A 13,916-nucleotide genomic window follows, 5' to 3' on the forward strand; every position below is an offset into this window, starting at 1 on the left:
CGGGAATCCTCCTTTATATTACTGTGTTGTAAGTCTCTGGCCAAGTGTATCTGTCACTTATTTTTTACCACTATTAATTTTTGTGATTACATTACAAATATATATGATAATATGATCACTTTACCACTTTGTCAAGTGTATTGTTTTCATTTTTATTGTTTTTTTAATCCTGTGTCCTTTAGTGTCGAGTTTAAATGAACTGTATTTTTTATTATCAATCCAAATATATTGTCAACAAAGTACTCACTTAGTTTAAATTATATATTATACTGCTGTTTTTTTTTTGTTTTTTTTTATTATTAGATGGAGAGAGAGGGGGGAAAAACTCCGGGATAGTTTGCAGTTTTTGGTCGGCCAACTTAAAGTCGCCATTGGTGGGAAAATGACAGCGTGATGTTTTAGCCGCAGCCTCCGTGGATATCCGAGGTATGAATTTAACCCATATATCATCCGCGACCGTTTCGTATCACAGTCCAGTCGTTATTATAGACCCAAAAATGGTTTTATAGCCTTTTGACATTTCAGAAAGGACGCAGGCTTCGTGTCGTTAGCGACTGGTCGGCCCTCAACATGCTAGCAGGGGTTAGCACTCTGCTAGCTGTTAGCTGCTAGCGTACCCGGCTAGCGAGCAGTGTGTCAATAGAGTCGTGGACTGGGGGAGGTTATTTTATGTCTCTAATACCCAAATGGAAGATATGTCGTTTGTTCGAAAAGTTGTTTTCATGTTTTTGCTGATCATACGTGATAACAATTCGGTTACAAGGGTTTAAACACGCTGTCAAAGAGTCGGATAAGATGATGGTGAACGTGAAAGTAGATGATGGTACCGACTACTTCCTGAAAGGCAGCCAGTGGTTCAGGCTATTCAGGTTCACAGCAGCAGAAAACACGTTATTAACACAAAAATCGTTTAAATTCACATAAAAAAGCAAATATAGAGGGTTTAAAATGTTGTATATTCTCTTTATTTTAGGAAAAAATACAACAACACTATAAACAAATTAAATGCTTTCTTTAGATCAGCAGTTCAAATCATTGAAACAGTGTTGTGATTTGTGACCCATCAACATAAATTTCAGTTCAATATTTAAATAATTTAAATGAATCCAATTTACTTAACTGAAGTAATAAAATTGAGGTTATAAGAACATGAGTGAACCATCTTTACTGATTTTTTCGTGCAGGATGATCAATCCTACATCTCATTACTGTGAATCTGCAAACCATAAAACAACAAAATCACAATTGTTCTCAGCTATAACCCGCAATTTAAATTAAAAAATTAGAATTTAATATTATTGTTATATACTGTGAGACCACTAAAGACAAAAATAAGACACTGTATTTCTTGCACTTTTTAGGCACACTTAAAATTCTTAATTTTTCTCAAAAATCGGCCATATGCCTTATGTATGAATTCTTGTTGTGCTTCCTGACCTCCAACCAATTTAATGTTTTGCATCACGCTCAAAAACTTGTCAAAATGTTTAAGCGTGACTTTGGAAAACGATGAAGCCGCGCCGCTTGATCGATTGTCGGACCGCGTGTGATACGACACAGGGATGTTGTATTAAAGTTAAATGTGGGTGGCAACGTCAGACAACTAATGTTTTAGTTCTGGAATACAACGTTGTCTCAACCTCACACGAAATCCAGGTGTCCGTGGCAACCAAAACACAATCCGTGTACATAGTATACTTACATCTGCCATTTTTTGTAACACCGTTACGTACTGTGCTTCAGCGGAATATTACTCAGGACCCCCAAAAATGGCATGTGTAAAGAAACGTAATTCAAACTCAAGACTATCATCAATGCAGTCGATCATGGGAATAGAGAAGAATTTAACATTAATGAATGAATGGTTCGGAAGTGGAGGAAGCGAGCGGATGAACTGCACCGAGTAAAGAAGACCAAACAAAGCGTGACTGAACTGACTGTTTTGTTTCGCTTTATAAGCCGTATGTTTTATCATGCGCCTTATGTATGAAATGAGAATAAGAACAACTTTATTTACCCCGAAGGAAATTGTTGTGCTAGAGTTTCAAGTAAAACACAACAATAATAAATAATAGTCGGAAATTGTATCAACAGAATTGTATAACAGAATAAGAAATACAAATAAAACTACAAAGTGTCAAAGTAACAAGTCAAAATAGACCCATATGATGCGGTCCGCGTTATGGTCCGCAAAATACGGTAAGATGCATCCTTATTGACCCCGCGGTAGGAAAAGCTGAAATTCGAGTGTTTAAAAAAGTCCCTTTATTTTAGCACATCAGCAAAATTCAACTTCTGCATTCAACCCACACCCTATTCGGGGTTCCATGTCTTGCTCAACAACACTTAGGAGCTCGGGAATCGAACCCTCTTACTGATGATGCCTGTCTTTTGCCTGTCTTCAGAGTCCCCATGGATGACCTTACCCAGGCCCTCTCGGCCAGCTTCGCCGTGTCCAAGGAGCCCAACAGCACGGCGGCGCCCCACCCTCGGCTGGCCCAGTACAAGAGCAAGTACAGCGTGCTGGAGCAGAGCGAGCGGCGCCGCCGCTTCCTTGACCTGCAGAAAACGTACTTTGAACGCTTTCTATTCTCGACCCATTGAAGCGATGAGTTAAAAACACGTGAACTCGGCCTTTTTTTCTCATTTTGAAAAACGATTTGCGTTTCGGGGGTGCATTTTCATTTCATTCTTGGCAAAAAAAAAATCTTCTTGTCTTGGTAACTGGATTTGAATTTCTTCAATTGTGGATGTTTCGCCCCTCCAACGGCCTGCGGGGAGTCGACGGGTCGAGGTTATCGCGGCTTGTTATGCAAATGGAAAGAGTTGATGGACAGAATTCAGGTCAAAGGGGGTTGTTATGCTAACGGTGGGGACAAAAGTACAACTTCTGGGGATTAGAATCTGAAAAGGTAAATTCTTCACTTTCTAAGAAGTTCGGGAGAATTTTCAAGTCCAGATTCCACGACAAGTAGATTTTGACTTTGAAGTTTTCGAATCGTGGGAAGAAGATCTTGACTACATCAGTCGAGACTCGTCATACTATCAAAATACACAAATGAGTCAGTCTGTGGGGGAAAAAAAAAAAAAAAAATCCCCGGCATCAGCAAGTAAGGACGTGAAAATCATCCAGACAGAAGATAAAAATGAAGGAAGGGAAGAAAAACCCTGATGTCCTTCGCATCCATCAAAATGTGTTCTTCTGACTCCAGAAAGTGCCACAGCTGGCGTGTCTCAAGGACGTGTCCCGTGTGGAAACCGTCATGCGTTTTTATCCACGTGCGTCGCTCTCGTTTCTGGAACGTCACCGTTTAGCATCTAAAAAGGACTTTTTCCTCTTCGTCTCACCCGCAGCAAAAGGTTAAACTACGTCAACCACGCGCGACGCCTGGCCGACGGGGACTGGACGGGGCCGGACAGCGATGGGGAGCCGGATATGGACAACCAGGAGGAAGGGAGACGGGAGAAGGATGAGAAGGCGGAGGAGCAGGAGGAGATGGAGATCGAGAGGAGGAAGCTGCCGAAGCACTACGCCAACCAGGTCGGTGCTGCGGTGGACGCCGCCGCGTCTCAACGCGCAAAGTCGGCGTGAAAACGCGACGCCCTTCCAACCCGATAGTAACCTTGTAAATATATTGAATTTGATTGGATTCGACTTGAGCACGAGTACACATGCACATGGACAGGGCGACGGAATGCAGTTTAATATCTAACCAGTAGTGCAAAAGAGCAGTAGGTGCAGATTTTATAAATAAATTGTCTGTTTGTACATGATTTATTATGGCAGTAATTTCCAGGTGATAAACAGATAGGCTGCTAAGACCATGTTATACAGATGGATGCGTGCAGTCAGCGCAGTCTGCGCAGTCTGCGCAGTCAGCGCAGTCAGTGTAGCAGACCACAGACAGGAACTGTGGACAATTTAATGTGAGGATTAACTCAAAAATGTGAGTTTGCACTTGTTCTTTTCATTTGGGCTTTACCCTTCAGATGTTGCCACCCCAAATAGGAGAGTGCTTGTCCATCTAACCCTGTTCTCCGTATCCTCCTCTCTCACACCAACTATCTTCATATTCTATCTCACGACGTCCATCCATCTTCTCTCTGGTCTTCCTCTAGACCTCCAGCTCCAGCATCCGTCTACTAATATATTCACTCTCCTTCCTCTGTCCATGACCCAACCATCTCTGACCTTCTCTCCAAAACATCTAACATGTGCCGTCCCTCCGGTGGACTCATTCCTGATCCTCTCCATCCTGGTCACCTTCAAAGAGAACCTCAACATCTTCATCTCTGCGTCCTCCAGCTCTGCCTCCTGCCTTTAGGTCACTGTCACTGTTTAAGAATAAGAACAACTTTATTTATCCCGAAGGAAATTGTAGTGCCAGAGTATCAAGTAAAACACAACAATAATAGATAATAGTAGGAAGGAGGGAGAATAAGAAAGACAAATAAAATTATAAAGTGTCAAAGTCAAGGCTATAAAGTGTTTTAAGGTCTTAAAAAGCACAAAGATTTGAATTTGAGTTTCTGGAGCATCTCCCCACCGTCTCCTCTGCGTTTCCTTTCATTCTGGCTGATGTTCTTCTATGTCTTCGTACCCCTGACACTTTTCTCCACCCGTTCCAACCAGCTTGAACCTGTTTCCTTACCTCTTTTCCACACTCTTCCACACTCTGGACTCTTCTGGACTTCTTGATCTCCACTCCTGTAGCTTCACCGTTCCATCTGAGGTCCTCTCTTTCACTTACATTCACTCTTATTACTCACAATTTGCACATTTTTGGACAGTAATTTATAGTATCTATATATATCTATATATATGTGTGTGTGTGTGTGTTTGTGTGTCTATTCAATAATTTCAATTTATTAATTAACTTATCAATTCAATTTATTTTTTGTTTTATGTTCACATTTTTATGCTGCCTCCTCATGCGCCCTTCAGGTTCCCCTCGGGAACAAATCAAGTTTTTTCTGATTCACACACATATATTCTGTCTCGCTGCAACCCACCTTTATTCCTCTCCTTCCCAGAGCATGCGTGAGCATTTGCACTAAACTTGCTAAATAGTTATAATCACAAAATATATGACTAAACTACTTGCACTCTGTCCGACATGTCCATTTTTTATGCATCAACTGGACTGATATCAAAATACCTGTTGTTTTGCTCCTTTGTCGCTCTGCTCAAAAAGGTGTAGCTATATCGCTGACGCTATTTTCTTTCCTAATTTCTTTCGGTTTTGTCATATATGTATATTTTATTAATCCTTAGCAGGGAATGAACTATCCTGGTGATGCGACTACGTCCACATCGTTCCATCCAAGCGTTGAAGCAGCACTCGATGGTTTTGAGTTTTGTCCAGCAGATGGGGCTCGAGTCCCTGCGATGATCCCGACGTCCGACTCCGTGCAAAAGTTTGAACTCTCCGTTCGATGTCGGATGCATTTCGCTGACCGAGCGCTTCTTCGCCCCCAGCTCATGCTGTCCGAGTGGCTGGTGGACGTGCCGTCGGAGCTGGACACCGACTGGGTGATGGTCGTTTGTCCCGTGGGGAAAAGATCCCTCATTGTTGCCTCCAAGGTAGAAACCGTCTTATTCCTCAACTCACTTAAATATTCCATTTTTGAAATGAAGTTGATATTGAATCCAGGATTCCCGCCCGATGTACTTGTACGGTAAAGAAATCATTGACGAATGAAAGGAAATGGAAAAATATTCCTTCCTCCGTGTGACTCTGAGCTGCTTTCACTTCACTTTTATGTTGGATTTTTTTTTTTTTTTTTTTTTTTACATTTTAAAGCGGCAACAAAGAGCAACACGGAAAAATAGTAAAAGTCATCAGTTATAAGTGCATGTTGGCGACGGCGCAGTGGTTTCGCGCTTCCGGCTCACAGCGAGAAGGTCTCTGGTTGGATTCCCAGGAGGGAGCGTCCATGTTCTCCTCATGTCATCTTCAATGTCGATAAGAACCGTTTGGATCCGTTTCTAACCGAAAAAAAAACGAACAGAAGCCGCCGAAACCCTTCTGACATCTAAAATGAAGATCTCACCGCTTTTGATCTATTTTCCCTCCTTTACGAAATCCACGAACCGCTACTAAGAAAAACCAAATCCATTTTCGACTTTGAATAAAGAGACTCTGGGTTGAAGGTCACGTTCGAGTCACATCCTCCATGTCGACTCGAGTCCCTCGTATTGAGAAAAATCAAAGGCCGAAGTTTTATTTGGTTGAAAAATCAAAAACGGCCTTCGCGTCCGAGTGCCGTCATCGTTTTATGACGGCACTTTTTGTGACCGCAAGTAAAAAAAAAAAAAAAGAAAATTTCACTCAACTCTGCAAAATACATATTTGCAAATGAAACAGCCAATTAAAATATTTTTTTTTAATCTGGTTAATATGATTTTTAATTATTATTTTTTTTAAAATCTGATTATTATGATTTTTTAAATTTATTTTTTCTCCTCTCCTCTCCACTCCAGGGCTGTGAAAGCTCAATAATTGCAGTTGCCGGCGGGTGTCGCACATTGCCGGTTTAAATTAAACACGTTTTATTATAATGTGACATGACCACCGTAATCTTAAAATGGAGAATTACATTAAATAAGAAAAAAAAAAATAGCGAACTGAAACTAAATAGATTTAAATTAAACACTACATGAGGGAATGTGAATGTCTTGCCAGGGGAACCATTTTTGCCTTGAGAAAATACCCATTTCCAGCAACTCTTTAACCTAAAATCCCCAAATATTTCCTGTTTTGAAACAGCGTCCGCCTGAATCTTGTTGCTCCATCATCGCCGCAAAGCCAAGAAACGACACCTTAAAGAAGAACGTCGGTCTCGGTCGCCAAGGAACCGTATTAACTCTTGATTCTTCTCGAGAATCTCGAAGATCGTTGCGTAAAACAGTCACCGGGAAATCGATATTCACGGTAATACTTTTACGAATATTGTCGCGTCAGAATTCGGAGGCGTTCATGTTTGGTCAGATAAACCGCGACATGAAGACATCTGTCCGTAAATGTCCCGACACCGGGCTGTAACGCTTTGAAAAGCACATTTCGGCTAACTTTTGAAAGACATCCCGCAGACCCTGTGATGCAAGAAAACGCCGCAAGTACGTCCGCAGTTTCAGTTCCACGATTGCCACATTTCTCTCTTTGACCCTGTTTGCGCAACGGCGACCAAAAGGCTCTCTGAAACAAAGGGTTACGTTCGGGTCTGTATTGTGTTTGTTTTTGTTTTGTTTTTTTGTTTTTTTTATCAGAGAGCTCCTGTTCCAGAGGGAACCTTTGTAGTTTTTGGCGTCTGCTTTGGACTACTTTAAAAAAAGGAAAAAAATGGTTCGCCCTCATCCAGTCTGAGCTCTGAGGCCAAGCTAGCAATCTCCTGATTGTCGCCAGATTCTTCGACGTGATATCGTTTTTTTTTTCTTTTTTGGTTCAAAAGTCGAGTGTCAAGACGCGGGAAAAACGGCAAATTTAAAAACAACCCAGGGGATCACAGTGGGAAAACAAAGAGTTCGGATGTTGTGGTTTTTGACGCTCGTCGCGTAAACGTCTAACCCGGCGGCGCCGCCCGTCTCCTCTCCGTGCTCACAGGGTTCCACCGCCGCCTACACCAAAAGCGGCTACTGCGTGAACCGCTTCCCTTCGCTGCTGCCCGGCGGGAATCGCCACAACTCCGCCATGGGAAAAGGTGAGCCGAGATTCCCGCGCTAAAAAAAAAAAAAGGGGAAGTTTCAAACCTGGATCTTACCTTCCTGCGCAGACTTCACCATCCTGGACTGCATTTACAGCGAGGTGGACCGAACGTACTACATCCTGGACGTCATGTGCTGGCGAGGACACCCGGTGTACGACTGCCCGGTAAGCAGCGCCCCCCGAAATCCGCCGGCCGTCCCGGAATGCCTGTCTAATTGCTTTAAGTAGCGAAGTCTGGGCCGCAGATGTGCCGCTTTTGCCACGTTGCCATCCCATTGGCTCGGATTTTGAAAAAAACAGAACTTTTTTTTTTTTTTTTTTTTTGTTTGTTTTTGTTGTTCAGTGCCTGGTTTTTCTCATCTATAGACCGAGTTCCGTTTCTACTGGCTCCAGTCCAAAGTCCAGGAAACGGACGGCCTATCGGAGATCGCCAAACGCAACCCGGTGAGAAACAGAATCGTCTCTTTCCTCCTGTTTATTCTATTTTTTTTTTTTTCCAATTTGGTGTGTTTGGGCCACATACGTGAACCGTCCATCTGCCGCACGGCTGGCGAAGGCCGACGGTCCCCGGCTCCGCTGCTATTTATAGACTCCTTCTTCAGGGCGCTTTGCCGAGACGGCATTCCAACGCTCGACGCGACTGCCGGGATGAGATGAGAACAACTTTATTTATCCCGAAGGAAGTTGTCGTGCCAGAGTTTCGAGTAAAAAAACATAACAGTGATAGATAATAGTAGGAAGGAGGAAGATTAAGAAATATAATGAAATATGAATTGTCTCAGCTGTTAGCAGTAGCTACAAAGATTGAAGATTCCCTGCGGCTGAGGGAAGAGGAATTAAAAAGTCTGATAGCCTCAGGTAGGAAAGACCTCCTGTGGGGTTCAGTGGAGCTCCTCGGTGGTATCAGTCTACGACCGAAAGAGCTCCGACAGGACGTCAACGTGGCACGCAGGGGGTGATGGAGGTTGTCCATGATGCTGAGGAGCTTCCTCATCATCCTCCTCTCTGAAACCTGCACCACAGACTCCAGCTCCACTCCCAGGACAGATCCAGCTCTCCTGATGAGCTTGTTGAGTAGAAGATGGCGCTGGACACCAGCGAGTGGTAAAACACCTGCAGCATGGTCCTGCAGACGTTGAAAGATCTGAGCCTCCTGAGGCCTCCTGGGATCCCCCGGCTCCTCACTGGAAGCGACATGCATGTCGAGCGGGGCAGGAAGTCAGAACCGGCAATCCAGTGCTTGGACTCACCTGCCGGCTTCATCTGGAAGAAGCAGATAAAATAGAATAAAATCCTGGCAGGACTAACCTTGCTAGGAATCAGCGGGAAATTACGCCTCTGTTCATCCAGCAGCTGCCAGGATCAAGCACAAGGCCTTGACCCTGGCATTCCAAACCACCTCAGGAACAGGTCCAGCATATCTGAACCAAATGATAAGACCTTATGTTCCTCTAATACAAACCTACTAGCAGTACCTTCTGCTCGCTCTAAGCGATCTCGGGCAAAACTGTTCTCAGTTCTACTACCTCAGTGGTGGAACAAACTCCCGGAAGCAACAAGACGAGCATCATCTCTCTCAACCTTCAAGAAACAGGTAAAAACTGTTCTCTTTCAGGACTTTTTACTGCGCTGATGCCCCAGATCAGGTTAGGCAGCAAGTTAGGCTATGCAATGTGTGTGTGTGTGTGTGTGTGTGTGTGTACGTTTGTGTATGTCTTTGTCAAAAAAAAAAAAAACTCACTAACCCCAGCTTACTGTTCTGTATATTTCCCGTGCATCTTGTATTTTCAAGTGTTTTATTTGCAGTGCTTATGTCCTCTATTGTAAGTCGCTTTGGATAAAAGCGTCTGCCAAATGTAACGTAATGTAAAAATGATCCCAACCTTAATGTCGAAGTCCTGTCAGTTTACTGCTACTTCTTTCTTCTGCTTGCTTTCGGAACCGAGGAAGGAACTAACTTCCTGTCTTCTTGACCTCCGTCCATAAGATAAGATAAGATAAGAACTTTATTCATCCCGAAGGAAATTGTTGTGCCAGAGTTTCAAGCAAAAACATAACAATAATAATAGGAAGGAGGGAGAATAAGAAATACAATAAAATATAAATTGTCAAGGTTAAGGCCATCAAGTGTGTTAAGGTCTTAAGCACAAAGATTTGAAACCATAAACCTCCTCTCTGGTCTTCCTCAAGACCTCCTCACCAGACCTCCTCCCTCCATGTCCAAACCATCTCAGTCACCTCTACCTCCAGATCATCCACCATGTGCCGTCCCAAAGTGAACCTCCACGTCTTCATCTGGCTCCGCTGGTGGAGCAGGAATCCCTTGGACTGATGACCCCTTAAAGTTCTCCAACTCCCCCCACATCTCCATCCCTGTAGCTTCACTCTTCCACTCCAGTACCTCAAACCAGATTTACTTCTTTAATTTCACATCATCTCGCATGTGCTGTCCCTCTGATGGACGGGTTCCCGATCCTCTCCGTCCTCCTCGATCCCAAAGAGGAGCCTCCGCATCTCCACATCTCCACACGGCTGCTCCCACCTCCATCTTCTGCGCCTTTCCCGACCTTCTTTTATCACCTCCGACACTTTTCTCCACCCGTCCCGACCGGCCCGGAGTTATTTCTTCACCTCTTCTCCAGCCTCTCCATTGCTCTGGACCTTTGACCCTTGGGTACTGGAGATCCTCCGGCTTCTGGCAGATCACTGCAAATAATTTAACGCTAGCCGTCGCGCGAACGATTGACCGTAGAGGAAACGTTATTCAAATAAAAGTTGAGATCTCTTGCGCTGCCATTTGGAGAAATCAAAAGTACTTCCGCTCGGTTCAGACGGAGTGATTTGTCTTCTGTAAATAAACCCTCCGCTCATCTCTCCCGCTTTTATCGTCCGGCCAGTTCCGCTTCGTGAGCCTCCAAAGTACGACGTGCGAGGCGGGATCCATCCGGCGGGCCCTGGCGACCGAGTACGGCTTCAACGTGAGTCTTCCGGCTTCCGACGGAGTCCCGCTCTCCACCTCCGGAGGTTCTCTCAACCCAGATTTCCCGCCTCCAGGTGGACGGTCTTCTCTTCTACCACCGGCAGACGCACTACACCCCCGGCAGCACCCCTCTGGTGGGCTGGCTCCGCCCCTACATGGTCCAGGACATCCTGGGCATGGAGGTTCCCGCGGGGCCCCTCACCGCCAAGCCGGAGTACGCCAACCACCAGCTGCAGCAGATCCGCGAGCACAAGAAGCCGTCCGGCGAGGTTCGGCCCGCCAGCCGAAGCGGCGGCTACGAGCTGGAGTACCTGTCCACGCCCTGCCAGGACGCCGGCGACGGGCCGGACTGCTTCAACCAGAAGCCCATCAGGGAAGCGCAGATGGAGAGCTGAGCGGGAAAAAAAAAAAAAGGCTAAAAGCTCGGCTGGTTTTTATCCGGCGCCGCTCGGGCACCCCGCAGATCGGCGCCCGCTTCCGCAGCTCCGCCTTCAGCCGGGCGCGGAAAAAGAAAAAAAACATTCCCCGACTCGCAAGCCGCCGTGGAAACCTGCGCCGGTCGTCGCAGGAGAAATCTCCGTTTTTAGCTTCCAGAGAGCCGCCGTCCCGAAACCAACGTCCGAGGAGCCGAACTCCCGAAGGAGGTTCGGAAACCACGAGCCGGACAGACGGTCGTTTTCTTTTACCGTTTAAAAAATTGCACCGAATCGATCTCGAAAGTTTCATAATAAATGTTTTGTTTTTAATCGGTCTTTGCTGTTCGCCTTCAACTGCCAGGTTTTAATGTTTCATCCAGAAGCTCCGCGATCCCCGCCAGGGCCCCGACCGTGACTTCGCTGTCTCGCACGGACGCCGGCGGACGGTAAGACGTGACTCACCGCGCTGCGTAACCTTCAGGGCCTGTCGGGAAGGAAAAACCTTCAGATTCATCCCGACAATCGGCTCACGGATAAATAGATCCGTCGGATCCGTGCTCGGTGATTATATACTTAATTTAATTAGAATCCCCAAACTGCAAAGCTTTACGAAAAAGCTTTTTTACATGTCTTCTGATAAGATAAGATGAGATAAGAACAACTCGGTTTATCCCGAGGAAATTGTTGTGCCAGAGTTTCAAGTAAAACAAAACAATAATAGATAATAGTAGCAAGGAGGGAGACTAAGAAATACAATAAAATATAAAGTGTCAAAGTTAAGGCTGTCAAGTGTTTTAAGGTCTTAAAAAGTGCAAAGATTTGAAGATTCCCTTCGGCTGAAGGAAGAGGAATTAAAAAGTCTAAATACAAAGTCTGAAGTTAAAGTTTACATTCGACCTTTTTAAATTTCGGGTCTCCGATGAACCGACGGCCGCTCGTACTACAGTTTTCCGAAAAAACGGTAGAAAACCCGAACGAACCCAGGACTTTTATCGACCTCAAAGAACCGCGTCCTCGGCCGGACCGCTTTATGATAAGCAAGCGCGGTCGTCCCTGCTGGGTTTTTTTACACACTGGAAAAAAAAAAAAAAAAAGAAATTCTCTCACCGCCTACGACGGAACACCAAACAACTCCTTCGCGTTGCGTTTGCGGGGTTTTGTAACGGTTTCTGGGAAACGTGGGAGCCCGAGGAACGGGAGGAGGGTGGAATATACCGCATTAATAAGACCAGATTACTCAACAGCGGAGATTCTTGGGGGCGTTGAACGGAAAACTCTTGTTTTCGTGCTCTGGATGGAACCTGTTGCCGACCGCGAAGGGGTTAATTTACACGAAACTGCACGGCAGACCGCGCAGAGCGAGCGACGGTTGTTTTTGGCGATTCTTTCCGATCGCGCGCTCGAGCGTGCGGTCGAAGCAGGAATCTAGGTATTAGTCAGAAGCGCTTTCCAGGAAAGCACTCGCCGACCCCGCGCTTTCGCTTTTTCGAGCGTTCCCTCCGTCGCCAAGGCGCGAATCAGAAGACCCAATATCGACAGTTCAGAGCGTACTTGCTCTGGATGAAGATGCTGAGGTCTTTGGGAGCCAGGGTTAGATGTTCCTGGAGATGAAGGGGGATCTGGGTAGAAGAATATCGAGGTCTAGAAGATCAGGTGAAAGTGGACGTGGGGTTGGTAGATGGAGGCGGAGAAGAAGGAGTTGATCTGTTTGTGGGTCGGCGCGGCCTGGATCGCACAAATAAGGAGGTCAAGTAGAAACACTGCATTCTCTCGCTTCGTCAGAATGTAAATGTTTGTCCAAATGTTCAGTTGGGCTTTTAAAGGAGGAACTTCTCCAAGAGGTGGAAACCAAAAACCGGGACTTTAAAGCTCATTCACTCACAGACGTACAAATATTCACCATCACATTTAAAAATAAGCATTTAAGATAGAAGATTCCGAATTAGAAACGTCGCAATCGAGGATTAAACGTGTTTATTATGGCGCAAAGTGTGTGTCCGAAGTGTGTTTACGCGGGAAAGTTCGCCCATTGTTGTTCATATCTGCGACATCTATGTCTTGTTTACATGGAGCCCAAAACGTCGATTACGCTCGTGTGAACCGAAGCGGCGGCGCAGTGACACTTCGGTGTTTCGACGATGGAAAATGAACCGAAAATCTTTTTTTTTTTTTTTTTCTTCCTTGTCAGGGTTACCATCGAGGAGGCGGAGCTTAGCGTATCCCAGTTTCCCAAATGACACGATGTCAGCCGCTTCGACAGGAAGTCTATTGTTATCCGCTCCTTTTCCACCCCCCAGACTTTCTCACGACTCATTATTTACAGTCGGCCTATTGTGGGATCTTGTTTTTTGGTGGAAAAAGAAATATAAATGTTTATTTATTACGTGCGTACGCACACACGTAAATAAACCCCACTCTACATCTCCAAACCCATTCTTCTACTTCATATATACACTGCTCAAAAAAATAAAGGGAACACTTAAAAAACACATCCTAGATCTAAATGAATGAAATATTCTTATGAAATACTTTGCTCTTTACACAGTTGAATGTGCTGACAACAAAATCACACAAAAATGATCCATGGAAATCAATTGTATCAACCCATGGAGGTCTGGATTAGGAATCACACTCCAAATTAAAGTGTAAAAACAAACTCCAGGCTGATCCAACTTTGATGTAATGTCCTTAAAACAAGTCAAAATGAATCCGTGTTGCTTCCTGAGTGGACACTATGATTTCACACAAGTGGGATTGACTTGGAGTTACATTGTGTTGTTCAAGTGTTCCCTTTATTTTTTTTGAGCGGTATAT

At 44.9% G+C, this 13,916-nt stretch overlaps 1 protein-coding gene across 2 annotated transcripts; it reads left to right on the top strand.

The window, feature by feature from the left end:
• The first annotated feature begins 304 nt into the window (after nt 1-304).
• Nucleotides 305-13,534, top strand: snupn (snurportin 1). 2 transcript variants are annotated; one of them, XR_015106341.1, is made up of 11 exons: nt 305-426; nt 2,406-2,570; nt 3,355-3,541; nt 5,480-5,584; nt 7,605-7,701; nt 7,774-7,871; nt 8,073-8,150; nt 10,604-10,684; nt 10,761-11,330; nt 11,464-11,548; nt 13,291-13,534. XR_015106341.1 is itself a non-coding variant. In XM_086149079.1 (9 exons), the coding sequence occupies exons 2-9, from the start codon at nt 2,413-2,415 to the stop codon at nt 11,079-11,081; spliced, it is 1,125 nt and encodes a 374-aa protein (XP_086005205.1). In that variant the 5' UTR covers nt 305-426; nt 2,406-2,412; the 3' UTR covers nt 11,082-11,437. The 2 variants fall into 2 exon arrangements, 1 of the variants encoding a protein (XP_086005205.1); XM_086149079.1 differs by lacking the exons at nt 11,464-11,548; nt 13,291-13,534 and having other exon boundaries at nt 10,761-11,437.
• Nucleotides 13,535-13,916: the final 382 nt, after the last annotated feature.

Source organism: Fistularia commersonii, chromosome 7 (genome assembly GCF_037954325.1).
Source record: "Fistularia commersonii isolate RoL2024-O1a breed Wild chromosome 7, RoL_Fcom_v1.0, whole genome shotgun sequence".
Classification (NCBI taxonomy): domain Eukaryota; kingdom Metazoa; phylum Chordata; class Actinopteri; order Syngnathiformes; family Fistulariidae; genus Fistularia; species Fistularia commersonii.